This window comes from Felis catus, chromosome F1 (genome assembly GCF_018350175.1).
Source record: "Felis catus isolate Fca126 chromosome F1, F.catus_Fca126_mat1.0, whole genome shotgun sequence".
NCBI lineage: Eukaryota > Metazoa > Chordata > Mammalia > Carnivora > Felidae > Felis > Felis catus.
This window is the reverse complement of record NC_058384.1, coordinates 6,078,415-6,098,659: the sequence shown is the minus strand read 5'-3', so window position 1 is coordinate 6,098,659 and position 20,245 is coordinate 6,078,415. Positions and strand designations below refer to the sequence as shown.

The 20,245-nt window shown below is 40.2% G+C and overlaps 1 protein-coding gene across 5 annotated transcripts in view; it reads right to left on the bottom strand.

Annotated features, from left to right (window-relative positions):
* AKT3 (AKT serine/threonine kinase 3) overlaps positions 1-20,245 on the bottom strand; it is a 306,832-nt gene that overhangs the window by 228,794 nt on the left and 57,793 nt on the right. Inside the window, exons 1-2 of one of the 5 annotated variants that reach the window (XM_045049319.1) lie at positions 15,231-15,444; positions 14,735-14,796 (exon numbers count right to left, since the gene is read on the bottom strand). The exons of 3 other annotated variants lie outside the window; for them this stretch is intronic. In XM_045049319.1, the coding sequence (XP_044905254.1) occupies positions 14,735-14,796; positions 15,231-15,316 (148 nt within the window). In that variant the 5' untranslated portion in view covers positions 15,317-15,444. Of the gene's footprint in view, positions 1-14,734; positions 14,797-15,230; positions 15,445-20,245 lie in introns of those variants that run through there. One more of the 5 variants, XM_045049316.1, reaches the window with a different exon arrangement.

Sequence of the window (20,245 nt, the reverse complement as noted above, 5' to 3'; positions counted from 1 at the left end):
TTAATAGGTTTTGGAAATGTATTTCTTTCATTCATTCATTCATTCATTCATTCATTCATTCATTCTTCACTCAACAAACACGGAGTGCCTTACTCTGTCACAGGCACTGTGAACACCACAGGAAAAAGTGGAGGAAAATCCCTGCTTTCATGGAGCTTATATTTGATGGGTGAGAAGCAAGTGGAGTGTATAGTACGCTAAATACGGGTAAGTGCCAAGGAGAAAAACAGAACAGGGAGAGGACTGAAGCTTTAGATAAGGGAGCCTGGGACAACATCACCGAGAACTTTTTTTTTTTGAACTCACGACCCTGAGACCAAGACCTAAGCTGAGATCAAGAGTCAGACACTTAATGGACTCCGAAGTAACTTTTAAGAAAGTGCTCCGAAGTACTTTCTTCAGGTGCTCCGAAGTAACTTTTAAGAAAAACTGAAGAGATGTGTGGGTACCTGGGGGCGGGGGTGGCAAGATGGTAGAGAGATTTCTTGACGTAGGGAACAGGAAGGCTTGAGATGGGGACAGGCCTGATGTGCCCCTGGAACAGTCAGAGCATGAACGAGGGAGGAACTGCTAGGAAAAAGTCAGAGAGGTGATGAGGAGCCCCTCGTCATCTACAGCCTTGTGGATCCCACAGAGGACTCTGGCGTTTACTCTGAGCGAGGTGGGAGGCCACAGGAGGCTGCTGAGCACAGAAGCCACGTCATTTGTCTTAAGTTGCAGTAAGATCACTGAGGCTACTGCTGGAAAACGGAATAGAGGAGGACAGGGGCAGTGGATGAGAGTTAACAATCAAATCTCACTTCTCCACAACCGCCGGCCCCATGTGATAACATACAATGAAGCAGGATGAAAGATTGTTGTAGAGGGACCTTGCACTTGCTCAGCCTGCAGGTGAAGAATCGACACTGCCTACGCCCCAGAAGCCTTCCCCACGTGCCTTCTCGGTTCGCATCCCCTACAGGTATAAACGCTCTCCTACTGTTATGGTATTAACTTACCTAGTTTTTATTAGTGTCAGCACCCAGCTCTGTGTCCCTAAACAACAACGTTTCCTGCGTATGGAGTTCTTACACATTGGAATAGGACTTTATGCATCGTCTCTACCTCACTTCTCTCTCAAAACTAGGCTGGTGCGATTCTTCCCTGTTTAGTGTAGCTTTGGTCCGTTACTTTTCTTTGCTGTACCGTATTCCACTGTGTGACTGCACCACGACTCATTTATCCATTCTCCCGCACACGGGCATCTGTTTCCAGTTGCTTGTTATCTCAAGCAACACTCCTCTGAACATCCCTACGCGTGTCTCCATGGGAAACAGGCACACATCTGAGGGTTTCTATCCAGGAGTTGAATTACTCAGTCAGAGGGTCTGCACGTCCTCAGCTTCACTAGATCAAGACAAGCTGTTCTAGGTGTACCACTGTTCATTTCGCCAGTATCTCCAACCTTGGATATTATCATGACTTCGAATTGTTGCCAACACGGTGTGTGTGTGTAGACACTGTCTTACGGTGTCATCTCTCTGATTGCTGAAGATTGGTTTTTTGTTTTTGTTTTTTTTTTACATTTGTCATTCTTTCATTTCTTCTGATACCTAAGACCTTTCATCAGGAAGTGTGACACTGAGCACATCCACATTTTGCAAACCACCCCCCCCCACCCATTTCCAGAGCTCCTTTCATTTTGCAAAACTGGAACTCTGTACCCATTAAACAGTAACTGCCCCCCCCCCCCCGCCCCTGGCCCCAGCCACTGGCAACCACCATTCGACTTCTTATCTTTAGGAATCTGACTACTCTAGGTACTTCACGGAAGTGGGATGGGCTCCTACAGCGCCCGTCCTCGGAGGCCAGGGCTGTGTTGCACTCCCTGCGTGACCACCTGCAAAAACCAAAGAAGGGCATCAGTCAGGTACTGAAGGACTAGACCTTGGTCACTGATAAGGCTGCCATCGCACTAGGTGCACCTCCCCAAATGGAGCCCCTCCCACTGCCTAGGTGCTCAACCAATATTGCTTGACCAATTGGATGAATGAACGGTGGAGGACAGCTGGCTGAGGCCAGACTCCGCTCCCATTCAGGCAAGCCCGTTTACTTCACCCTTGCTTTAAGTTGTTACTGAATCCCAAATGTCAAGTTTAAAGCTTAGGAGCTGACAGAACATCTTCCCCGGCTCCTGAAAATTCAGTCAGTCAAGGAACCCCAGTTTATGATTTCTCAAATCCCTGGGATCCTCTGACAGTCAGCTGCAGCACCCGTATGCACAATGAGGGGTGTGTCCCAGTTACCTAGATGGCTGGGCCCAAATAAGACCACAGCCAACCTCCCGTGACTGTAATCCGAGACCTAATGATCTTTCTCGGCTTTATCCTCAGCCACTTAGACAGACAAAGTGATATACTAATACAAGGCACACCGTACTCTGCCTGAGAAGCAGTTAGCATTAGCTATCTAGAAAGAAACAGCAGTTAACTTAAAGACGTAATTTTTTCAAAGACAGTGAGGTGAGTGTATTTCAAGGAATACAATATCTAAGCATTTTAAGAAATGTATTAAATATTTATTTTATTGTTAAGGCCAAAATGTCTTGAATTTTGGTTCCTTAATCCAGGAATCTTTGTTTGACTGAACTCCTGATACTAATCCCAACCTGGTATCTCATAAGAAATTACAATGCTAGGGCAATTTCTTTAAGTCAAAATAATAGGTTTTTGTCAGTATACCTGGTGATTGCAAATGAATAAAGCATTCTATTTTAATATGAAAAAAAATTTAATGTTATTAAAATTAATTTTTTGGCGTGCCTGGGTGGCTCAGTCGGCTGAGTGTCTGACTTCAGGTCAGGTCATGATCTCACAGTTTCATGAGTTTGAGCCCTGCGTTGGGCTCTGTGCTGACAGCTCAGAGCCTGGGGCCTGATTCAGATTCTGTGTCTCCCTCTGTGTTCCTCCCCCCGCTTGCATTCTGTCTGTCTCTTTCTCTCTCTCAAAAGTAAATAAAGATTAAAAAAATTTTTTTTAATTAATTTTTGATTCCTAGAGGGAAAAAAATAATCATTTATTCTCAGGCTACATTGCTGATCATCTGTTCTCAAAATCTTTCATGTCAACAGAAAATACTAAAATAAAATCATAAACAATGATTTTACTATATATGTTTTTGTAATTGCCAACTCTGAGACTCCTATGTAATGATTTGATCAAGCTAACACGCCATTTTCCAGAAACAAGATTTTTAGAGAAAGGGAGATAATGTCCAAATTATCTTTTTTATCTGACTTATGTATAATCAATGATCTACCCTCTACAGATGGCTACGAAAGCATCCAAAAAAATGTTTCTATGTGACAGAGTGCATCAAGCGCCACAAAATGGACTGTTTTCCATACTATTAATAAGACTATTAGCAGACTTCCTCTCAAACTCTTCTTTTCAATCTTAAGTCCCTTCAAGACTCATTAAGCAATTCCAGAAAATAAGCAGGATATGTGAATGGTTAACACTGACCTCGCACATGTGGCAATGCAAATTATGCATGGCAAGGTAGAGACGTTAGCACTGTATTTAAAATGTAAATCTCCTCATCTTCCAAAATCACTCACTCACTGTTCCAGAAACATTTCTAGAACTAAGCACAGCTTTCAGGATTGGAGCCAAGTATTTTATAGTGAATTTTAATGTTGGCTTATAGATCTGATATCTGTCATTTACTTACCTTATGACATAAAGACAGACTTATCAGAACAGAAAATATTTTAACAACTTATGAAAGCAAAAAAAAAATGCTATTTCTAAGTGTAATTACTCAATTATGAAATCAAATATCAAACTTTCCTACTGAATAAAAAATTATCTTTCTAGTCTTCATTAAATACTGCCTACTAGCTACAGAGAATTATATGAATTACTTTAATAAAAAATGATCCAACTTAAAGTTTACTGTTGTTGATTATCAACAATACCAATCATTTAATTTCTAAGTCACCATTTTACTCTACTGAAGCTCCTATAAGTTTTAAATAATAAATAAACAGCCTATCCATGATGATTTTGTTTCTGGAGATTCCAATCATTTCTAATAATTGCACCAACTAAATTATTTAAAGTTTATACTCCCAGAATAAATCCCCAGTTACTTTTCATACTGGTAAGCTGTATTTCAGGGAATTCTGCTATCTTAAAACTGAGTGTCACAAACTTCATAAATTTTTTTCAAGGAGGGAAAAGCTAGCGCATTCCTGTGAATTACTTGAAAGTTCACCTTTATTATTTAACTTCAGACGAGGTCAGAGACCACCAGGAACAAAATATTCTAGCAGTCCCCTCAGAGGTATGTGTCTTCAATCCCATTGGCTAAAAGCATGCCAATTAACAAGAGAAATTTTACAACAGATTTAGAACAAGAAAGAATTCATAGAACAGATGTCCATACCAAAATTCTTCATAGGACACTCAAATTTAAATGAAAACAATTATGGTAATATCAAAAAAGTTTAGTAAATCAATTTAGAAGGTTTCTAGACAAGTGAGACCCTCTAAGTGCACACAGATTTTTAAAGTAAGTATATCCAAGAATACAACAATATTCTGAATAGTGTCTGGAGTAGAGATCAAAGGAATGTGACAGCTTATCTCCTTAATAATTCTAGAATTTACCTATCATCTCTCCTTTCAGGTTTAAAATTAAATTCCCTTTCAGCATATCTCCTCTCAGACACAAATAGGACTTGTGTTTTAATGCCAGTGGATCTGGAAGCACACAGCCTCCACTAACTTTCATTTCATCCACCCCCCGGCACAACAGTAAGACTGAGGCATCCCCTGCCCCTCACCCACCCACCCCACCCCCCCACCCCCCCACCCCCCCACCCCCCCACCCCCTCACCCCAGCCACTGGCTCCACAGCACAATCAGGAGAGCTTTCACCCTGAACTCTTATTTCACCGCGGATGGCTTGGAAGGATGGTTACAAAACTGTGCATGACGCACCAGCTTACAATCCTATATTTTGGTAAAAAACCCAACCTTTACAAAATGAAAACCGTAAGTCACTACCTAAAATGGTCTCTATTTGCAAAATTCTGAACTCAAAATTTCCACCACCAGTGGTTAATTCCTTTCTTAATGTGCTGTCATCATCAAGCAATATTCAGAAGATAAAATTGGAAGGGAGGAAATTAGTCAAAATGCAAATAGTGAATCCTCCTGAGAGACAAGTACTGCTAAACGTTTAAAGTAAGCCCTTATATGTGCTGCAAAGCAAAGGTATAACTATCTAACATCTCTCCCTGGCCCTCGTTCAAGGGCAATATGAGTTCAACAATGTATAGGAGACCATAATTCCCCACACACTGAGTTTACTCAGTCAGATAAGCATGCTTGTGCGTGTTGAGAGAAAAAATGATTGGCTGTGGTTTTAAGAAAACCTTTTACAAAAATTTATGCCAACTTAGAATAGAATTACATGTTCACGTTAACATTTTAAATATAAATCATTAAATCCTGAGTACTGACCTCCAGAAAACAAGATTAGTTTAAAAATACACTGTAACAAAGAACTGTAATGAAAGAAAAACACCAAAAAAGTCTATATTTAACTGGCTGCTCAGTCATTAGAAAGGTGCCCCATTACCACCATATGTTACTCAAATATGTTATCACACCTACAATTTCATCATATGTCTCCCAAGAAATTAATTAGTTCTAACTTTTTCAACTTTGACAAAAACGTCTGCATCAGTCAGATTACCAGCTACTGCAAACATTTCAAAATTCAAAGCTTTCTTCAGCTTATATTTAACCTTTTAATTACTATTAATGATTTAGCAACATTTAGAACAGCATTCATTAGACAGATGTCTAATTCTACAATTTTGAATAATGTAAAGTCATTTATACATATATTTACTTTTGGTGCACATTTGCTCAGTAATTTTTAAAAATAAAATTAATCGAAGGTCCAAAACCATATACTGATACTTCATTTCACAGCTGCATTTAGCGTAAAGAAGAAAATACTTAAAATTTTCACTTTCTGTAAATATTTAGAAACTCACAAGAAGTTGAGATCACATAATTTACAATAAATAAATTCTACAATTAACACTGCTCCAAATTACAAGAAAGATATCTGAAAGAACATGGTTCATTTGAAAGGGACTTTACAAGCTACCATCAGTAAAAAAGAAAGAAAAAGCAGAGAAAGTGACAAAGCAGAGAATTTTCATAAATACTCTCTATACCAAACTTTTTTTAACGGGGGAAAAGAAAACAGTCCTGTTTGATTCAAAATCACCAGCGGAGGCGATCCTCAACCATGTAAACCAGCTTCCGTCTCCACTCGTTTATTTAAACTACCCTGTAAAGGCTACCACACTTTCTAAGTATTCATTCAGTAAACGTGTTGAGCGGTGAGGGAAACAGACAAACTCCTGCTCTCACAGAGCTTACATTCTAATGGGAATGAAAGGGAAAATAGACATAGTAAATGAGTGGCAGAAGTAAGTCTGGTAAGTCTGAGTAAGTAAATAGTATTTTAGTAGTGCCAAGTGCTAATGTCTCCTTGACTCCCTGGTTAACCAAACAAAAATCCAACAAATCGCAAGCAACAAAAGCTTGCAGTGGCTTCAGGAAAGCCGTGTGTAACACGAGTGAGTCCTTCAGTGAACCAAACTAACAACATAAGGGATCATCTACAACTCGTCTCTATCCAGTAAGGAATGAGATTTCCGTTCTGAAGTTACCACTTAGGTTGAAGAAGGGGTTCAGGTTGATCAGAATGAACCTGCTGGGAACCGCCAGGAACACCTGCTGGGGGCTCTCACTCCTTTCTTGGTAGAGGACCACCCCACCCGCCCCCCTTGCTTTTGCCTCCTGCTAAGGAAAACGGCACCTGCGCACTGCACAGTTTTTGAGCTGAAAAAAACAAAAAACAAAAACCTTAGAAATATCAAGTGTCCTCCAGGAAGCTTTCTTTGCCCTCCTCAAGGAGATTTAAGCATTTCCACCTCTTTACTCCTATCATGCATAAAAAGCAGGAACTGATGCTCTTATTTGTTTGTGTTCCCAGAACCTGTCTTAAGTCTGGCACAGGAGTCTGACTGGACTTTTCGCTAATACAAGCACAGTTTTAGAAAGATTATTCTGGTAACAATAAAGCCAAGATTCAAAGTCTGAGGTAACTCGGATTACGTATATTATGTAGACATGCACTGCTCTCAGCTCAGGTGGAGGGAGTGTGCCCATTCACATTCGATGAATGTTTATCAAGGTCTTGCCATGTATAAGGTTAAATAAGAGGACGCAAAAATGTAAGAGATTGACATGGTCCACACCATCATATAGAGTTTCTCCAGGGAGAAAGACCCATAATAAGAAAGAAAATAAAGAATAATTTTAGACTGCAGTAAGTTTTATAATGGAAATTTACAGAGTACATTGAAACTCTTGTCACTTCATCAGAAACTCGAAGTTGAGACTACTGTATACAGGAAGCATCCTCAGGAAAAGACAAGACCTTAGGTGGATATATTGCAGGAATACAGGTAAAGAGATTAGAAATTTAATTCAAATCAATTAGCTTTTAATGAATATTACAATGTCTCATGCACCTTGATGCAAGCATAAATAAAACCCCATGTTAGCCCCTGAAGACCTGAAATTCTAATGAGGGAGAGGCACATAAGTAGATCATCTTGACTGGGCAACATGTGAGGTTTGTGGAATCACAGAAAGAGCACCTCACTGACCTGAAAGTAGTTAGGAAGTTTTCCAAACGGAAACACAAAACAAAACAAAATTGAATAAACAATAATAACAAAATGCAAATAACTTACATATTTTAAAGGAAGAATTAACAGGACAAGATAATGGAAAGGAGACTGAGGCAAGAGGAAGATAAGAACATTTCCAGGCTAGTGATTTGAAGAAGCCGCCTAGTGATGTCAGTAAAGGAAAACTGAAGAGGACTCGGTATTAAAAAGAAGACGGGCTCAGTTCTGAAGATCCCAACTGATGAATACACTAGGATATCCACAGGAACTTTTAAAATATTCAACTAGGACATAATAGACAGGTTCTTTCATTCACGAGTAACAAATATCTGCGATTCACTCTAACACACAGATAATGTATCAGACGGCCAAGGGAGAAGAGCAAAGTGCCTGCAGAGAGGTCAAAAGAGGCCCACCAACAGAGTAAGGATGGGATACAGTAACATTCTGAGGATCTCAACAGAAAATGTGTCAGTGAAAGAGCGCTCCGATGCAGGGATGAACCATGCAGGGATGAACCAAGAATGTCAAATGTCAAGGAAGCCAAGAGAGGGGTGTGTCCGATAAGGAGTGGGCAGTAATCGGTATTACATGATACAAACACTCTTAAGAAGGCAAAAGAGTCAAGGCCACTGAATATGGTTAAAGAGAGGTAATTACTGTAGAGTTTGAGCATGTGTTAAGTCCTAGTTAATCACAATTAATCACAATTAGTTGTGCACAGGACTATGCACAATTAGTTGTGCATAGGAGCATAAGAAATAATGCATTAACCATATTCTTGTAACATCAATTTATTAATTTATAAGCATATCTAATATTTATTAGAAGAAATGAATGTATAAGCAAATTTTAAAAATTATATAAAGGAGGGGTGCCTGGGTAGCACAGTCGGTTAAGTGTCTGACTCTTGATTTCATGATTTCAGTTACGATCTCACAGTTTGTGGGTTCAAGCCCCATGTCGGCCTCTGCATTGACAGCACGGAGCCTGCTTGGGGGTCTCACTCTTTTCCAATCTCTCTGCTCCTCCCCCACTTCCCTCTTCTCTCTGTCTCTCTATCTCTTTCTCTCTGCCTCTCTCTCTCTCTCTCTCTAATAAACTATTTAAAAACTGTATAAAAGAGTAACTAACAATTTCCAGTAGTAGATAACTTTTGAAACAATTTGTTTTCAGAAGAAAAAAATTTCCAAGTTAAAAAATACTAATGTTTTTTAAAAAAAGAATTCTTGCCAGGGCGCCTGGGTGGCTCAGTCGGTTTTGCGTCCAACTTCAGCTCAGGTCATGATCTCACAGTCCGTGAGTTTGGGCCCTGCATTAGGTTCTAGCTTGGAGCCTGGAGCCTGCTTCGGATTCTGTGTCTCCCTCTCTCTCTGCTCCTCCCCTGCTCATGTTCTGTCTCTGTCTCAAAAATAAATAAAAACATTAAAAAAATTAAAAAAAAAGAATTCTTGCCATTTAGAAACATATTAATGAAATAATGTGATGTTTGAGATTTGCTTCCCAATAATCCGCAAGGTAAAGGAACAGGTGGATATATAGTAAGATTGGCCAGGGGCTGAAAATTTTTGAAGCTGGTAATGATTACATGGGTGTTGACTATACTGTTCTCTCTACTTTTGTGCATGTTTGAAATTTCCTAATAAAACATTTTATTACCTCAAACAAAAATATTTGTGTTTATCTGAACTCCAAAGAAAATAATGCTTACAAGGATCTAAAATTAACCTCAAACTGCCAAAAAGAATGAAAACAGTAGAATTTCTACAAACTGGACTTCTAAAACATATAAACAGAGAAAAGAAAAAATCAGCACAAATTCTAGAAGCTAGCTTTGGTTTCATGAAAATTTTAAATTATAAAATGCCATAGACTAGGGGTGCCAGGGTGGCTCAGTCGGTTAAGCATCCAACTTTGGCTCAGGTCATGATCTTACAGTTCCTGAGTTCAAGCCCCGCGATGGGCTCTGTACTGACAGCTCAGAGCCTGGAGCCTGCTTCAGATTCTGTGTCTCCCTCTTTCTCTGCTCCTCCCCCACTCATGCTCTCTCAAAAATAAATAAATGTAAAAAAAAAAATTAAATGCCATAGACTTAAAAAATCTTAAAAATTTGCAATCAAGTCATGAAATATAAACGTTACGTTTTCTCAAGATGGTGAGATACATACATACATATCTCATAATCAACACCATAGGGTAACCGAATTACTCAAGCAAAAGGTCTTTGACAGTCTTATACAGCAACAGCGGTAGGGGCTTAGACATGCTACGTTGGCTGGAAGCTTTAATTCTGATATAGTCTTCCTTCCTTCTTCCTCTCCTCATTTCCATTACAACATGTCTTTTCACCTGAATAATTCCAATTCATTCTTCAGGTCTCCGTATTACTTATTCCAGGACTCTGATCCCACACAACAGGAGAAAATGCCATGCCATATCCTCCCACAGAACCCTTTTCTATCTCTGTCACGTAAACCATTCAATTTAGCACCACGAGGAAAGGGCCATGTCTTCCAAAAATTTTATTGAGATATATTTCACATTTTAAAGTGGACAATGTGTGGGCTTCAGGTTATTCACAAGTCTGTGCAACTGTCAACACTAACTCCAGAACTTCTCATCATCCCAGAAAGAAATGCTGAACCCACTCGTGCTCCCTCCCCTCTTCCCTCCTCCTCTGGGCTCCTGGAAACTGCTGCACTGCTTTCTGCCTATGGATTTGCCTATTCTGGACATTTCATAGGAATGGAATCATACAGTATGTGACCTCTGTGTCTGACTTTTTTCACTGAGCATAAGGTTTTCAAGGTTCATCCGTTCTGGAACATGGATCACTTCACTCCTTTTCTGGAGGAGTGTAATATTCCAGTTTATGGATTACACCATCTTTGACGTACATTTATGTTACTTTCACTTTCGGACTATTATGAAGAATGCTACTATGAACGTTCATACCCAAGTTTTATGGAAACACAGGGTTTCAATTCTCCTGGGAGTATACTCTCAATTCTCTGGATGTGGAACTTCTGGGTCATGTGGTCAACTCTATGTTTGAGGTTTTTAGGAACTGCCAAACTGGTTTCCAATTCCACTGGTTTCGATTCCACCAGCCTGTCTGAGGGTTCTAACGTCTTGGTAACCTCACCAACACTTCTTATGATGTGTCCTTTTGATTACAGCCATCCCAAAGGGTATGAAGTGATAGCTCATGTGACTGTGATTTCCATTTCTCCAATGGCTAATAATGTTGAGCATCTTTTCGGGTATTATTGGCCATTTGTGTATCTTCTCTGGAGAAATGTCAATTCAGATCCTTTGCCCATTTTTTTAGTTGCCTTTTATTGTGGTCTTTCATTATTGTGCTTGAAATATTCTGCGTACCAGACCTTTATTAGATATATAATTTACAAGTTATTCTCTTGCTCTGTGGGTCTTTTCACTTTCTCAATAGTGTCCTTTGACCCATAAAAGTTTTTAATTTTGATGAAGTCCCATTTATCAGCTTTCCATTGGTTGCTTGTGCTTTTGATGTCAAATCTTTATCACCCAATTGAATGTTGCAAAGATTTACCCGTTTTCTCCTAAGAGATTTATAGTTTTAACTCTTATGTTTAGGTCCATTTTGAGTTACTTTTTCACATACAGTGTGAGGTAGGGGTTCACATTCATTCTGTTGCCCATGGAAAGCTAGGTGTCCCAGTACCATTTGTTGAAGACTATTCTTCCCCACTGAGCGGTCTTGCCAACCTTGTCAAAAACAATTGACCACAGATGTATAGGTTTATTTCTGACTCTCAATTTTCTTCCACTGCCATCAGTCTATCTTCCATATCTTTTTTTCACTGCATGAAATGTGGGAAGCACTCAATGAAGATTTTTATAGTTAAATACACCTGTCAATAATGCAAGGATGAAAGTTTTGAGCCAAGCAACACCTCAGAGAACGTTATCCTCTACCCTTATTTAAAAAGCAAGAAACTGAGACCCAGAGGTTAATTAACTCAAAGGCAAAGAACAAGAAACTGAGGCAGGACTAGAACTCAGCTCTCCTAACTTCTGGTGCAGGGCTCTCTCCACAATGTCATGTGGCTTCTCAAGTAAACCAAATTGCTTTCACATCTGCCAAGGTGCCTGAGAAAACTGCGTGTTCATGAGAGACAAGCACGTACGAGAATACCCAATCAGAGGGGAGCCTTTCTTAAGTGTTAAGTCACCGAAAAGCCTTCCAACCAAAATGGTCCAGAAAATCATATACCACTGAGTACATTTCCCTCCAGCCAGGTGTCCTCTCACTGCATTTTCAGCTCACGAACACAGCAACCCATACAGTCAGCCCCTCGATTATTCTACACAGAAGAAAACCATTTGTGTGACAGTGAAAGTGATCAAGCATCAGGTCCCTAGCTCCACGACCCTCCTCTCTTCTCCATTTACTGCCACCACTGTGACCCCTCAACGCACTCCCAAGTGTTGTGAAGAATGCAGAAATCGACAACAAACAGTAATCTGACTTTGCTTTACAACCCAGAAATGTTATCTGCCTGCTTCCCAAAACCAGAGAAACTTAAGAGTGGAGACCAGAAAAATAAAGGGAACCAAATGAACACCTATAAGACAAACTTTCTAAAAGATATACGGAGAGAAAACAAAGATACGTGACTATGCAGGACTTACGGGAAACGGGAAGAAGCTAAGCGTTCAAGCGTAGTTAGTACAGTTACGAGCCCATGTGAGGGACCAGCTGTCAGTACAGATGCTCCGTACGAAACACACAGAAGTTGACTAGACGGCCTCTTGTAGTCGAGGATATATTCCAGCTCCAGTGAAACTACACCCTCTTCTCTGAATCCCTCCATGAGCCCCCAAGCACACCCAGCTGCTCCTTCCAGAGCCCTGTCCACTCCTCCCGCACACCTGCATTACTGAATAAGGACAGTGCATTCTACTAGGACCTCTCTCGCTTGTCTCCCTCCTAAACTACCATCTCACGGCGGGGGGGGGGGGGGGGGGGGGGGGATGCGCAAACCACATGTTTTCAGTGTCGTGTTCAGGCGAGAATCTAGCGTTGCCCCAGCACACGGAAAGCACTTTATAGCTCTCTGTTGAATGAACATTTTCAAACTGTCTGTAACACTGAACACACCTATTCAAAAGGGTCAATAAGAAGAAACTGATCAGTTCTTGCTGTGATTGTTTCCAAATGTTAGAGTTCACACGTAACTCATCCACACTTCCCTACTCTAAGTACAAGCTTCAGAGTTGGCCAATCTGCTAAAAGCCAAACCAACCTAACTGACTGTGATTAGGACCGGCGTTGCAGCTGTTGGCTACCTCTGCTAATAAGGTATTCCTATATTCCCAGCCTGAAGCCCAGCAGAGGGTCCCAGTAAGACTGATCGACCACAAGCAGTGGGGTCTATGTGGTGATTAATAAGGGAGCGGGGGAACCACCTCTACAGAAGCAGATGGAGGAATTCTTAAGGGCAAGACACCGAACATTCACGAAAAAGGTGTCTGCGTAAAACAAAAGAATAAAATGTGAAATACTGGTCTTGGAGTAAAGGTAAAAGCTCTAGAGGCTAAAAGTCCCGACTTGAAGATGTGCCTCCACTGTGACCTCTTTAGAAAGGTCACTTCCATCCCTCTGTGCCTCTCTCAGTTCCTCTTTTGTAAAATGTGAATAAGAATGCTGATCTCACTGTACGGATCAAATGATAGCTATCCTGGGGATTGAGGGCCCAGCACAGATGCCCAGACACCAGCGTGTAACAGGCCCCCTTAATTCCTTCCTACCTCGCAAGAGGCTGTGATTTAGGGAGCAGAGTCAAAACACTCTCTTCCTTAAAAATACTTCCCCCAACAGATGTCAGTGTTTGAGCTTTAACCATAAGGAAATTCTGTTTGGATTTTCAAGAGCCTCAATTAAATGTAAAATAATCTGCCATTAATTGTGTCTTTTCATCTTTCAAAGATAACCTGTCAAGGCCCAAAAGTACTAGGATCCCCTCTAATCGTGATAAAACGGAGCAAAACCTATGCAGGGTGATCCTAAATGAGGAGGTTGAAGGAATAAGAAAAAGAGCAGTAGAAGAGACCCAGAGACAGAGATTTTTCTAACATTTATCATCTTACAGTCAGTCTCATCTAATCGCATACCACCATGTACATTCATAGGAAACTCATAAATTCATCAGGAACCCAGCAAGACCAATTTGAGGTTATTTTTGTTGCAAAACAGAAACACTTTCCAGAGTAAAGGCCCACAGATTTTCCGCTTTTTAATGGTTCCGCTCTTCCAAGGCTCTATTCCTTTCCTGATGTCAATTCATTGCCCTTTTCCTTTTGTTTGTATCACTGCTGCAATACTGACTATGTTATATAAAATCACAGCCCACAGTTATATGATATATAATAATAAAGTTGATCTTGAGCACAGATCATCTTTCTTCCGCATGAAAACGTCTGTCACTTGATAATTATTTTACGTGAGGATGAATACCACCTCCCTGTAAGTTTTCTTACTTTCTCTCAAGTTTGATTTGTGGCTCCAGAAGCATATTTGTCTGCTAATTATAATTAAAATAGTAATTATTATTAAGAGTTGAAATGTTTATTATTCAAACAAAAAAGAAAAAACCCAACTACATTTTAATGAAGTACTCTTTGCCACTATCATCAAAGAAATGATGTCCTCTGGGATCAACCATTTGCCATTTCCCCAAACTGTCAACTGTGTGCTGAGTCACTGTGTGAATTCTGATAAAATCTTAGTACAAGTGGCAATGATAACTATGCCACACAAATTATTAAAAAGATTTACATACAGAAAAAACCATTACATTATCTCTATTGTCCTCACCAAGACAAGGTAGTGTCCAAACGTATACTTCATGTTTTATTCCTGTTATTAAGGGGCAACCACTACCACTTTCTTCCAAGTTCCAGCCCAAATTCTCAGTCACTCACTCGCCCGCCATCTTATGAATCCCATGCTTCCTCTCCGCCCGTGGGCTCCACCAAAGAGGACTCTATAAAGTAAATGTGGAGACAATTACTGCCAAAAGTGAAAGAATTAGAGATCCTTAATATTCTAGAAAGGCTCATAAATTAAGTCCTTGATTCATGAAGTTAGAGAGGAAAAAGTCTAAATCCAAAAGCTAGTGAGTAAGAAAAGACTACATTCCCATTTTAGAATATCAAAATAGGTCTTAACGTTTGAAATACAACTTTTCAAAATCCAGCAAAATACATTTAGTATTATTTGTGAGAAAGATCTAAATCGCACTTCTGTCTTCCCGGGCTCAGAGAAAAACTCAAAGTCAGAGAAAAGACAATGAAGAATTGAATAAAACAAATTAAGAAGTACATTTTAAAGGGCACAAACATAGACAGAATATTAAAGTGCTCTTGTCTTTCAGTGGCAAGGCTAGGCCCCATGTCTACACCGGACATTCACATCTACCTTCTCCTCCCCTGAGGGTAGAGGGAGGCAGCATTTCTGCCAGCACGCCTGAAATCGTGCCCTTCTTCCCGCGTCCCCTTCTTCATTAATATTATTACTCGCCATCAGTGAAGAGCAAAGCCACCACGTCATTTGGCATTTTCCTCCATCACCCCATATGTAAAATACATGCCAAGTCAAAGTAATGACAACAATGATGATGATGGGTTAAATAAACACAACCCTTGTTATGTCACAGGCACAGTGCTCCATGTGCATCAACCACTGTGTAAGACAGTGTTATGGACTGAATGTTCAAGCCCCCCAACCACCCCACCACCAAGTTCATACGTGGAAGCCCCAACTCCCCACGTGACGGTGTTTGGAGACGGGGCCTTTGGTAGGTGATTATGTTCACATGAGACAGTAAGGGTGGGATCCTCATGATGAGATCAGTGCCCTTACAAAGGGACAGACCAGAGGGCTTGTTCAGTCTCTCTCCACCACGTGAGGGTGCAATGAGAAGGTGCTGTCCACAAGCCAGGAAGAGAGTCTTTGCCAAACCCGACCGCGCCGGCACCATGATCTCAGACTTCCCACTCTTCACAGCCGTGAGAAATAACTCTCTGCTGTTTATGCTGCTCTGTCCCTGGTGTTGTTACGGCAGCCCAAGCTAATTCCCCATTTTACAGCTGTCACAATTATGGCTCAGACGGGCTTAAATAACCTCTACAGTAGACCCAGGTTACAGTGGCAGAGCCACGATTTAAGCCTGGTTTTTAACCACTACTATTCCACTGACGTCTCTACGTTACTAAGAGCCTCATATGTATCTCCAACTGTGCTAAGTGAAAGAGATCAAAATAAGGTCCCCTTCAGGAATTCACACGTCCGATCATACGTTATTGATAAACATATGGATTGCCAGGGTTTCCCTGAGGTTTGATACCCAATAAGTATTTACCAAAACAAACAGAAAAGCCATCAAACAATTAATACAATGTGGTGTTACATGACTGGATCATATAAAGTAACACGGTTTTCCAGGAGAAAGCAATTAACTCTGGGGGTGATTAAGACAACTACTAAAAGATAGGTACCGAGTATGGAAAAAGCTATAAAAGAAATAAATGAAATGCAGTCAGAACAGGGCACAATGAATTACATTTGGAGGGAATCTATCAGGGATTGCTAAAAAGTAACCTATAAGCTGTCTCTTCAGAGATGAATAGACTTTCACTGCTGGAATGACACATGAGTCCAGGCTGAATGGACTTGATGGACAAAAACGTGGAGTCCAAATGTGACTGCCTGGTCCTTTTCTGATCCCAAACTCAACACTGTAGTTTACAGTATAAAATATCTTAACAAGTGCCTCTCTGTCTCATCTCTTTCTTTTTCAAACCACCCTACACAAAGCATAAAAGTAATCATCCTAAAACACAGATCACATTGATTCCCTGTTCAGAAACATTCCATAGTCCTGCTCTGCCCACAAGATACTATTTAAATTCCTGAGACTAGAATGTTAGGCCTCTCACAATCTGTCCCTGTTTTTCCTCCTCTTCCCGATTCACCTTGAGTCATGATTCCTCTATACTGAAGCTGCACCAGATTACGTGCTGCTCCTCCACAGGGCCTGTGAGAACGTGTCCATCTGGACTCTGGCCCCGCTTCAAGACCCATGTCAAAGACCTCCTTTGGAAATAAACTTTGCCTCGGGCCTCTCTTAGTATGCCTGTCCTATGGTAGCGACATGCCTGTATGTCCACCTCCATTAAGACTACGTCAGCCGTTTCAGGGATGACCCTGACCCTAAGGGCAAAGACATTAAAAAAAAAAAAAAAAAAGTTACAACAAATCTTTGAGTGCCTGCGTCTAGGTACTGCGAGCTGATCATGACGACCCAACATGAGAAGAGCAGTAAGAGACCAATCTGCAGAGCATCCGAGAGAATTCCCTAACTCGGCCTGTGGAGAAGATGACAAATGGACTCTTAAAGATGAATATGAAGATGACGTAAGCAAGACAGGCACAAGTATGGCACAGTGCCATGTGTGAGAAGAACCCAAGAAATTCAATGTTGCCGGAATGTGAAATATGGAGCCAGAAATGGCAAAGTAAAAACCTGAACAGACAAAGGGCTTCCCATAGTGTGTTAAGGGCCATTATGCTGGGCCAGTGGTTTATAACTACAAAGTGTAAGTTTGTGCTGTGTCAAAACTAGCTTTAAGTTATACCAGAAACATTTTAAAAACTAATTCAATAGGTAGTGCCTTTACATGCCACAATCATAAACCACACTCCCGTCTGTCATCTGCCCAGTTCATACCCTGCTTTCTGGGGTAAAGTGTTAGTTTCTTATTTTTTACCTTCCAGACTTCCTTTATGCCAATTTAAGCAAATACAATGACATAATCTTATTTCCTCTCCTTCCCACAGAAAGTAATATATTATCTAATATGTTCTGTACCAGGCTCTTTTCCCCTTTAATTGTAGTAATTTTTCCATGATTTTCCATATAAATATTATTCTTCCTATTTTTCAAATGTGTAAATTCATTGTATTGGTCTATCATAATTTACTCACTCAATCTACTATTAATAGACATTTGAGATTTTTCCCACTTTGTTGCAATAGGTTGTTTTGGTTCACACATATAAAGAAAATCAGGCCTCATGCAGAGTGGAGTAGAACAAGGGAGAAAAGGTTAATAAACTTTTCAGATGAGTGTGGATAATCTCCAAATCTTTTACTATCACATACAATATTCATATGAATGATCCTGTACATACATTTTCATGAAACATGCAAATACACCTGGAAAGACATTCCCAGAAGCAGAAATACACATTTGTAATTTTCATATATATTATCAAACTGTCCCAGAGGGATGGAACCAGTGTAGACTGAGCAATGACAGTACCTGGTTCCCTAGGCAACTCTACCCTTTAAAACCTAATCAACGATGAATAATCCAGAACAAGAATGAGATAAGCCATCAAAGAAGTTAACAAAAGAGGAACTATGGGTTTCTAGAATAAAAGCAAGAAAAAATGATCGCTCACCAGTGTCAAATATATAGCAGACAGACCTAATGAAATAATAATTAACTAAAATATAAAACTTAATAATTAAAGCAACGTGGTACTCATGCAAAAACAGAATGGATTGAGATAGCACAAAAATAGAGTAATGAAGAATAAAGGTAATTAAAAATAAAAGAATTAAGAATAAAAGAAAGATAATACTATTATCCACTAGAAGGAACCAGAACTCTGTGGAGAAGTGGCTGGTTCTAAAGCTGGAAAAGGGAAAGGATACGATAAACCTGGCATATCTTATTGTGTCAGAATGTCAGAAAGTCTCCTCAAATTAATAGGAACATGTCAAAAGAATATAGGTGCTAACTTAAAGGGCCTTCCATGGGCCAAATGTAGGGTAATTTGAGCATTTAAAAATTAGTAATGAGAATGAGATATCACCTCCTACCTGTCAGAATGGCTAAAACCAGAAACACAAAACACAACAAGTATTGGCGAGGATATGGAGAAAAAGGAATCCTTGTGCACTGATGGTGTGAATGCAAACTGGTGCAGCCACTGTGGAAAACAGTATGGAGGTTCCTTAGAAAATTAAAACCAGAACTAGTATTATGATCCAGTAATTCCACTACTGGGTAGTTACCCTAAGAAAAAGAAAACACTAATACTAAAAGATATATGCACCCTATGTTTATTGCAGCATCACTTACCAAAGTCAAGATATGGAAGCAACCCAAGCGTCCGTTGCTAGGTAAGTGGATAAAGAAGAGGTGGTGTGTATATATACTGTAGAATATTATTCAGGGGCGCCTGGGTGGCGCAGTCGGTTAAGCGTCCGACTTCAGCCAGGTCACGATCTCGCGGTCCGTGAGTTCGAGCCCCGCGTCAGGCTCTGGGCTGATGGCTCGGAGCCTGGAGCCTGTTTCTGATTCTGTGTCTCCCTCTCTCTCTGCCCCTCCCCCATTCATGCTCTGTCTCTCTCTGTCCCAAAAATAAAAATAATAAAAAAAAAAAACGTTGAGAAAAAAGAATATTATTCAGCCACAAAAAAGAATGAAATTATCTAAATATATTTTTTAAATCTCTACATAAATATGTTTAAAATATCATATATAAAGAGGGGTAAGAAAAGAGACAGAGAGGAAAGGAGAAGGAGGAGAGAGAGAGACAAAAGAAAACAGAAACGTAGAAAAATACTAACATTTGAGGAAAGGGTATATGCACTTCTTTACATCCTCCTCTGTCAAATGCCTGTTCCTATTCTTTGCCCATTTTTCTTTTGGGTCATTTATCTTTTTCTTAATAATCTATGAAGGCACACTGTATAATAAGAATATTTTATTTTATTTTATTTTTTTTAAGTTTTTTATTTTTGAGACAGAGAGAGAGAGAGAGAGCATAAACGGGGGAGGGGCAGAGAGAGAGGGAGACACAGAATCGGAAACAGGCTCCAGGCTCTGAGCCATCAGCCCAGAGCCCGACGCGGGGCTCAAACTCACGGACCGTGAGATCATGACCTGAGCTGAAGTCGGACACTTAACCGACTGAGCCACCCGGGCGCCCCAAGAATATTTTAAAAAAACAACATTAATCCTTTTTTTTTCCCCAATATATGATGTCCTCTATTATAGAGCAGATTTAACTTTTACAATATCAAACCTTTAACAGTTCCTAGTGTTATTCCTAGTCACAACAATGGTGACATTTGGGTGATAGGGTGCTTTTCATTTTTTAAGTTTCTTTTTTTTTAATTTTTTAAAATGTTTATTTATTTTGAGGGAGAGAGCAGGGAAGGAGCAGAGAGAGAGAGGGAGAGAGAGAGAGACAGAATCCCAAGCAGGCTCCACACTCAGCATGACGCTTGATGCAGAACTCGATCTCACAACCATGAGATCATGACCTGAGCTGAAATCAAGAGTTGGACGCTTAACCCACTGACCCCCCAGGTGCCCCTTAAGTTTCTTTTTATTTACCAATATTTCACAAATCTTT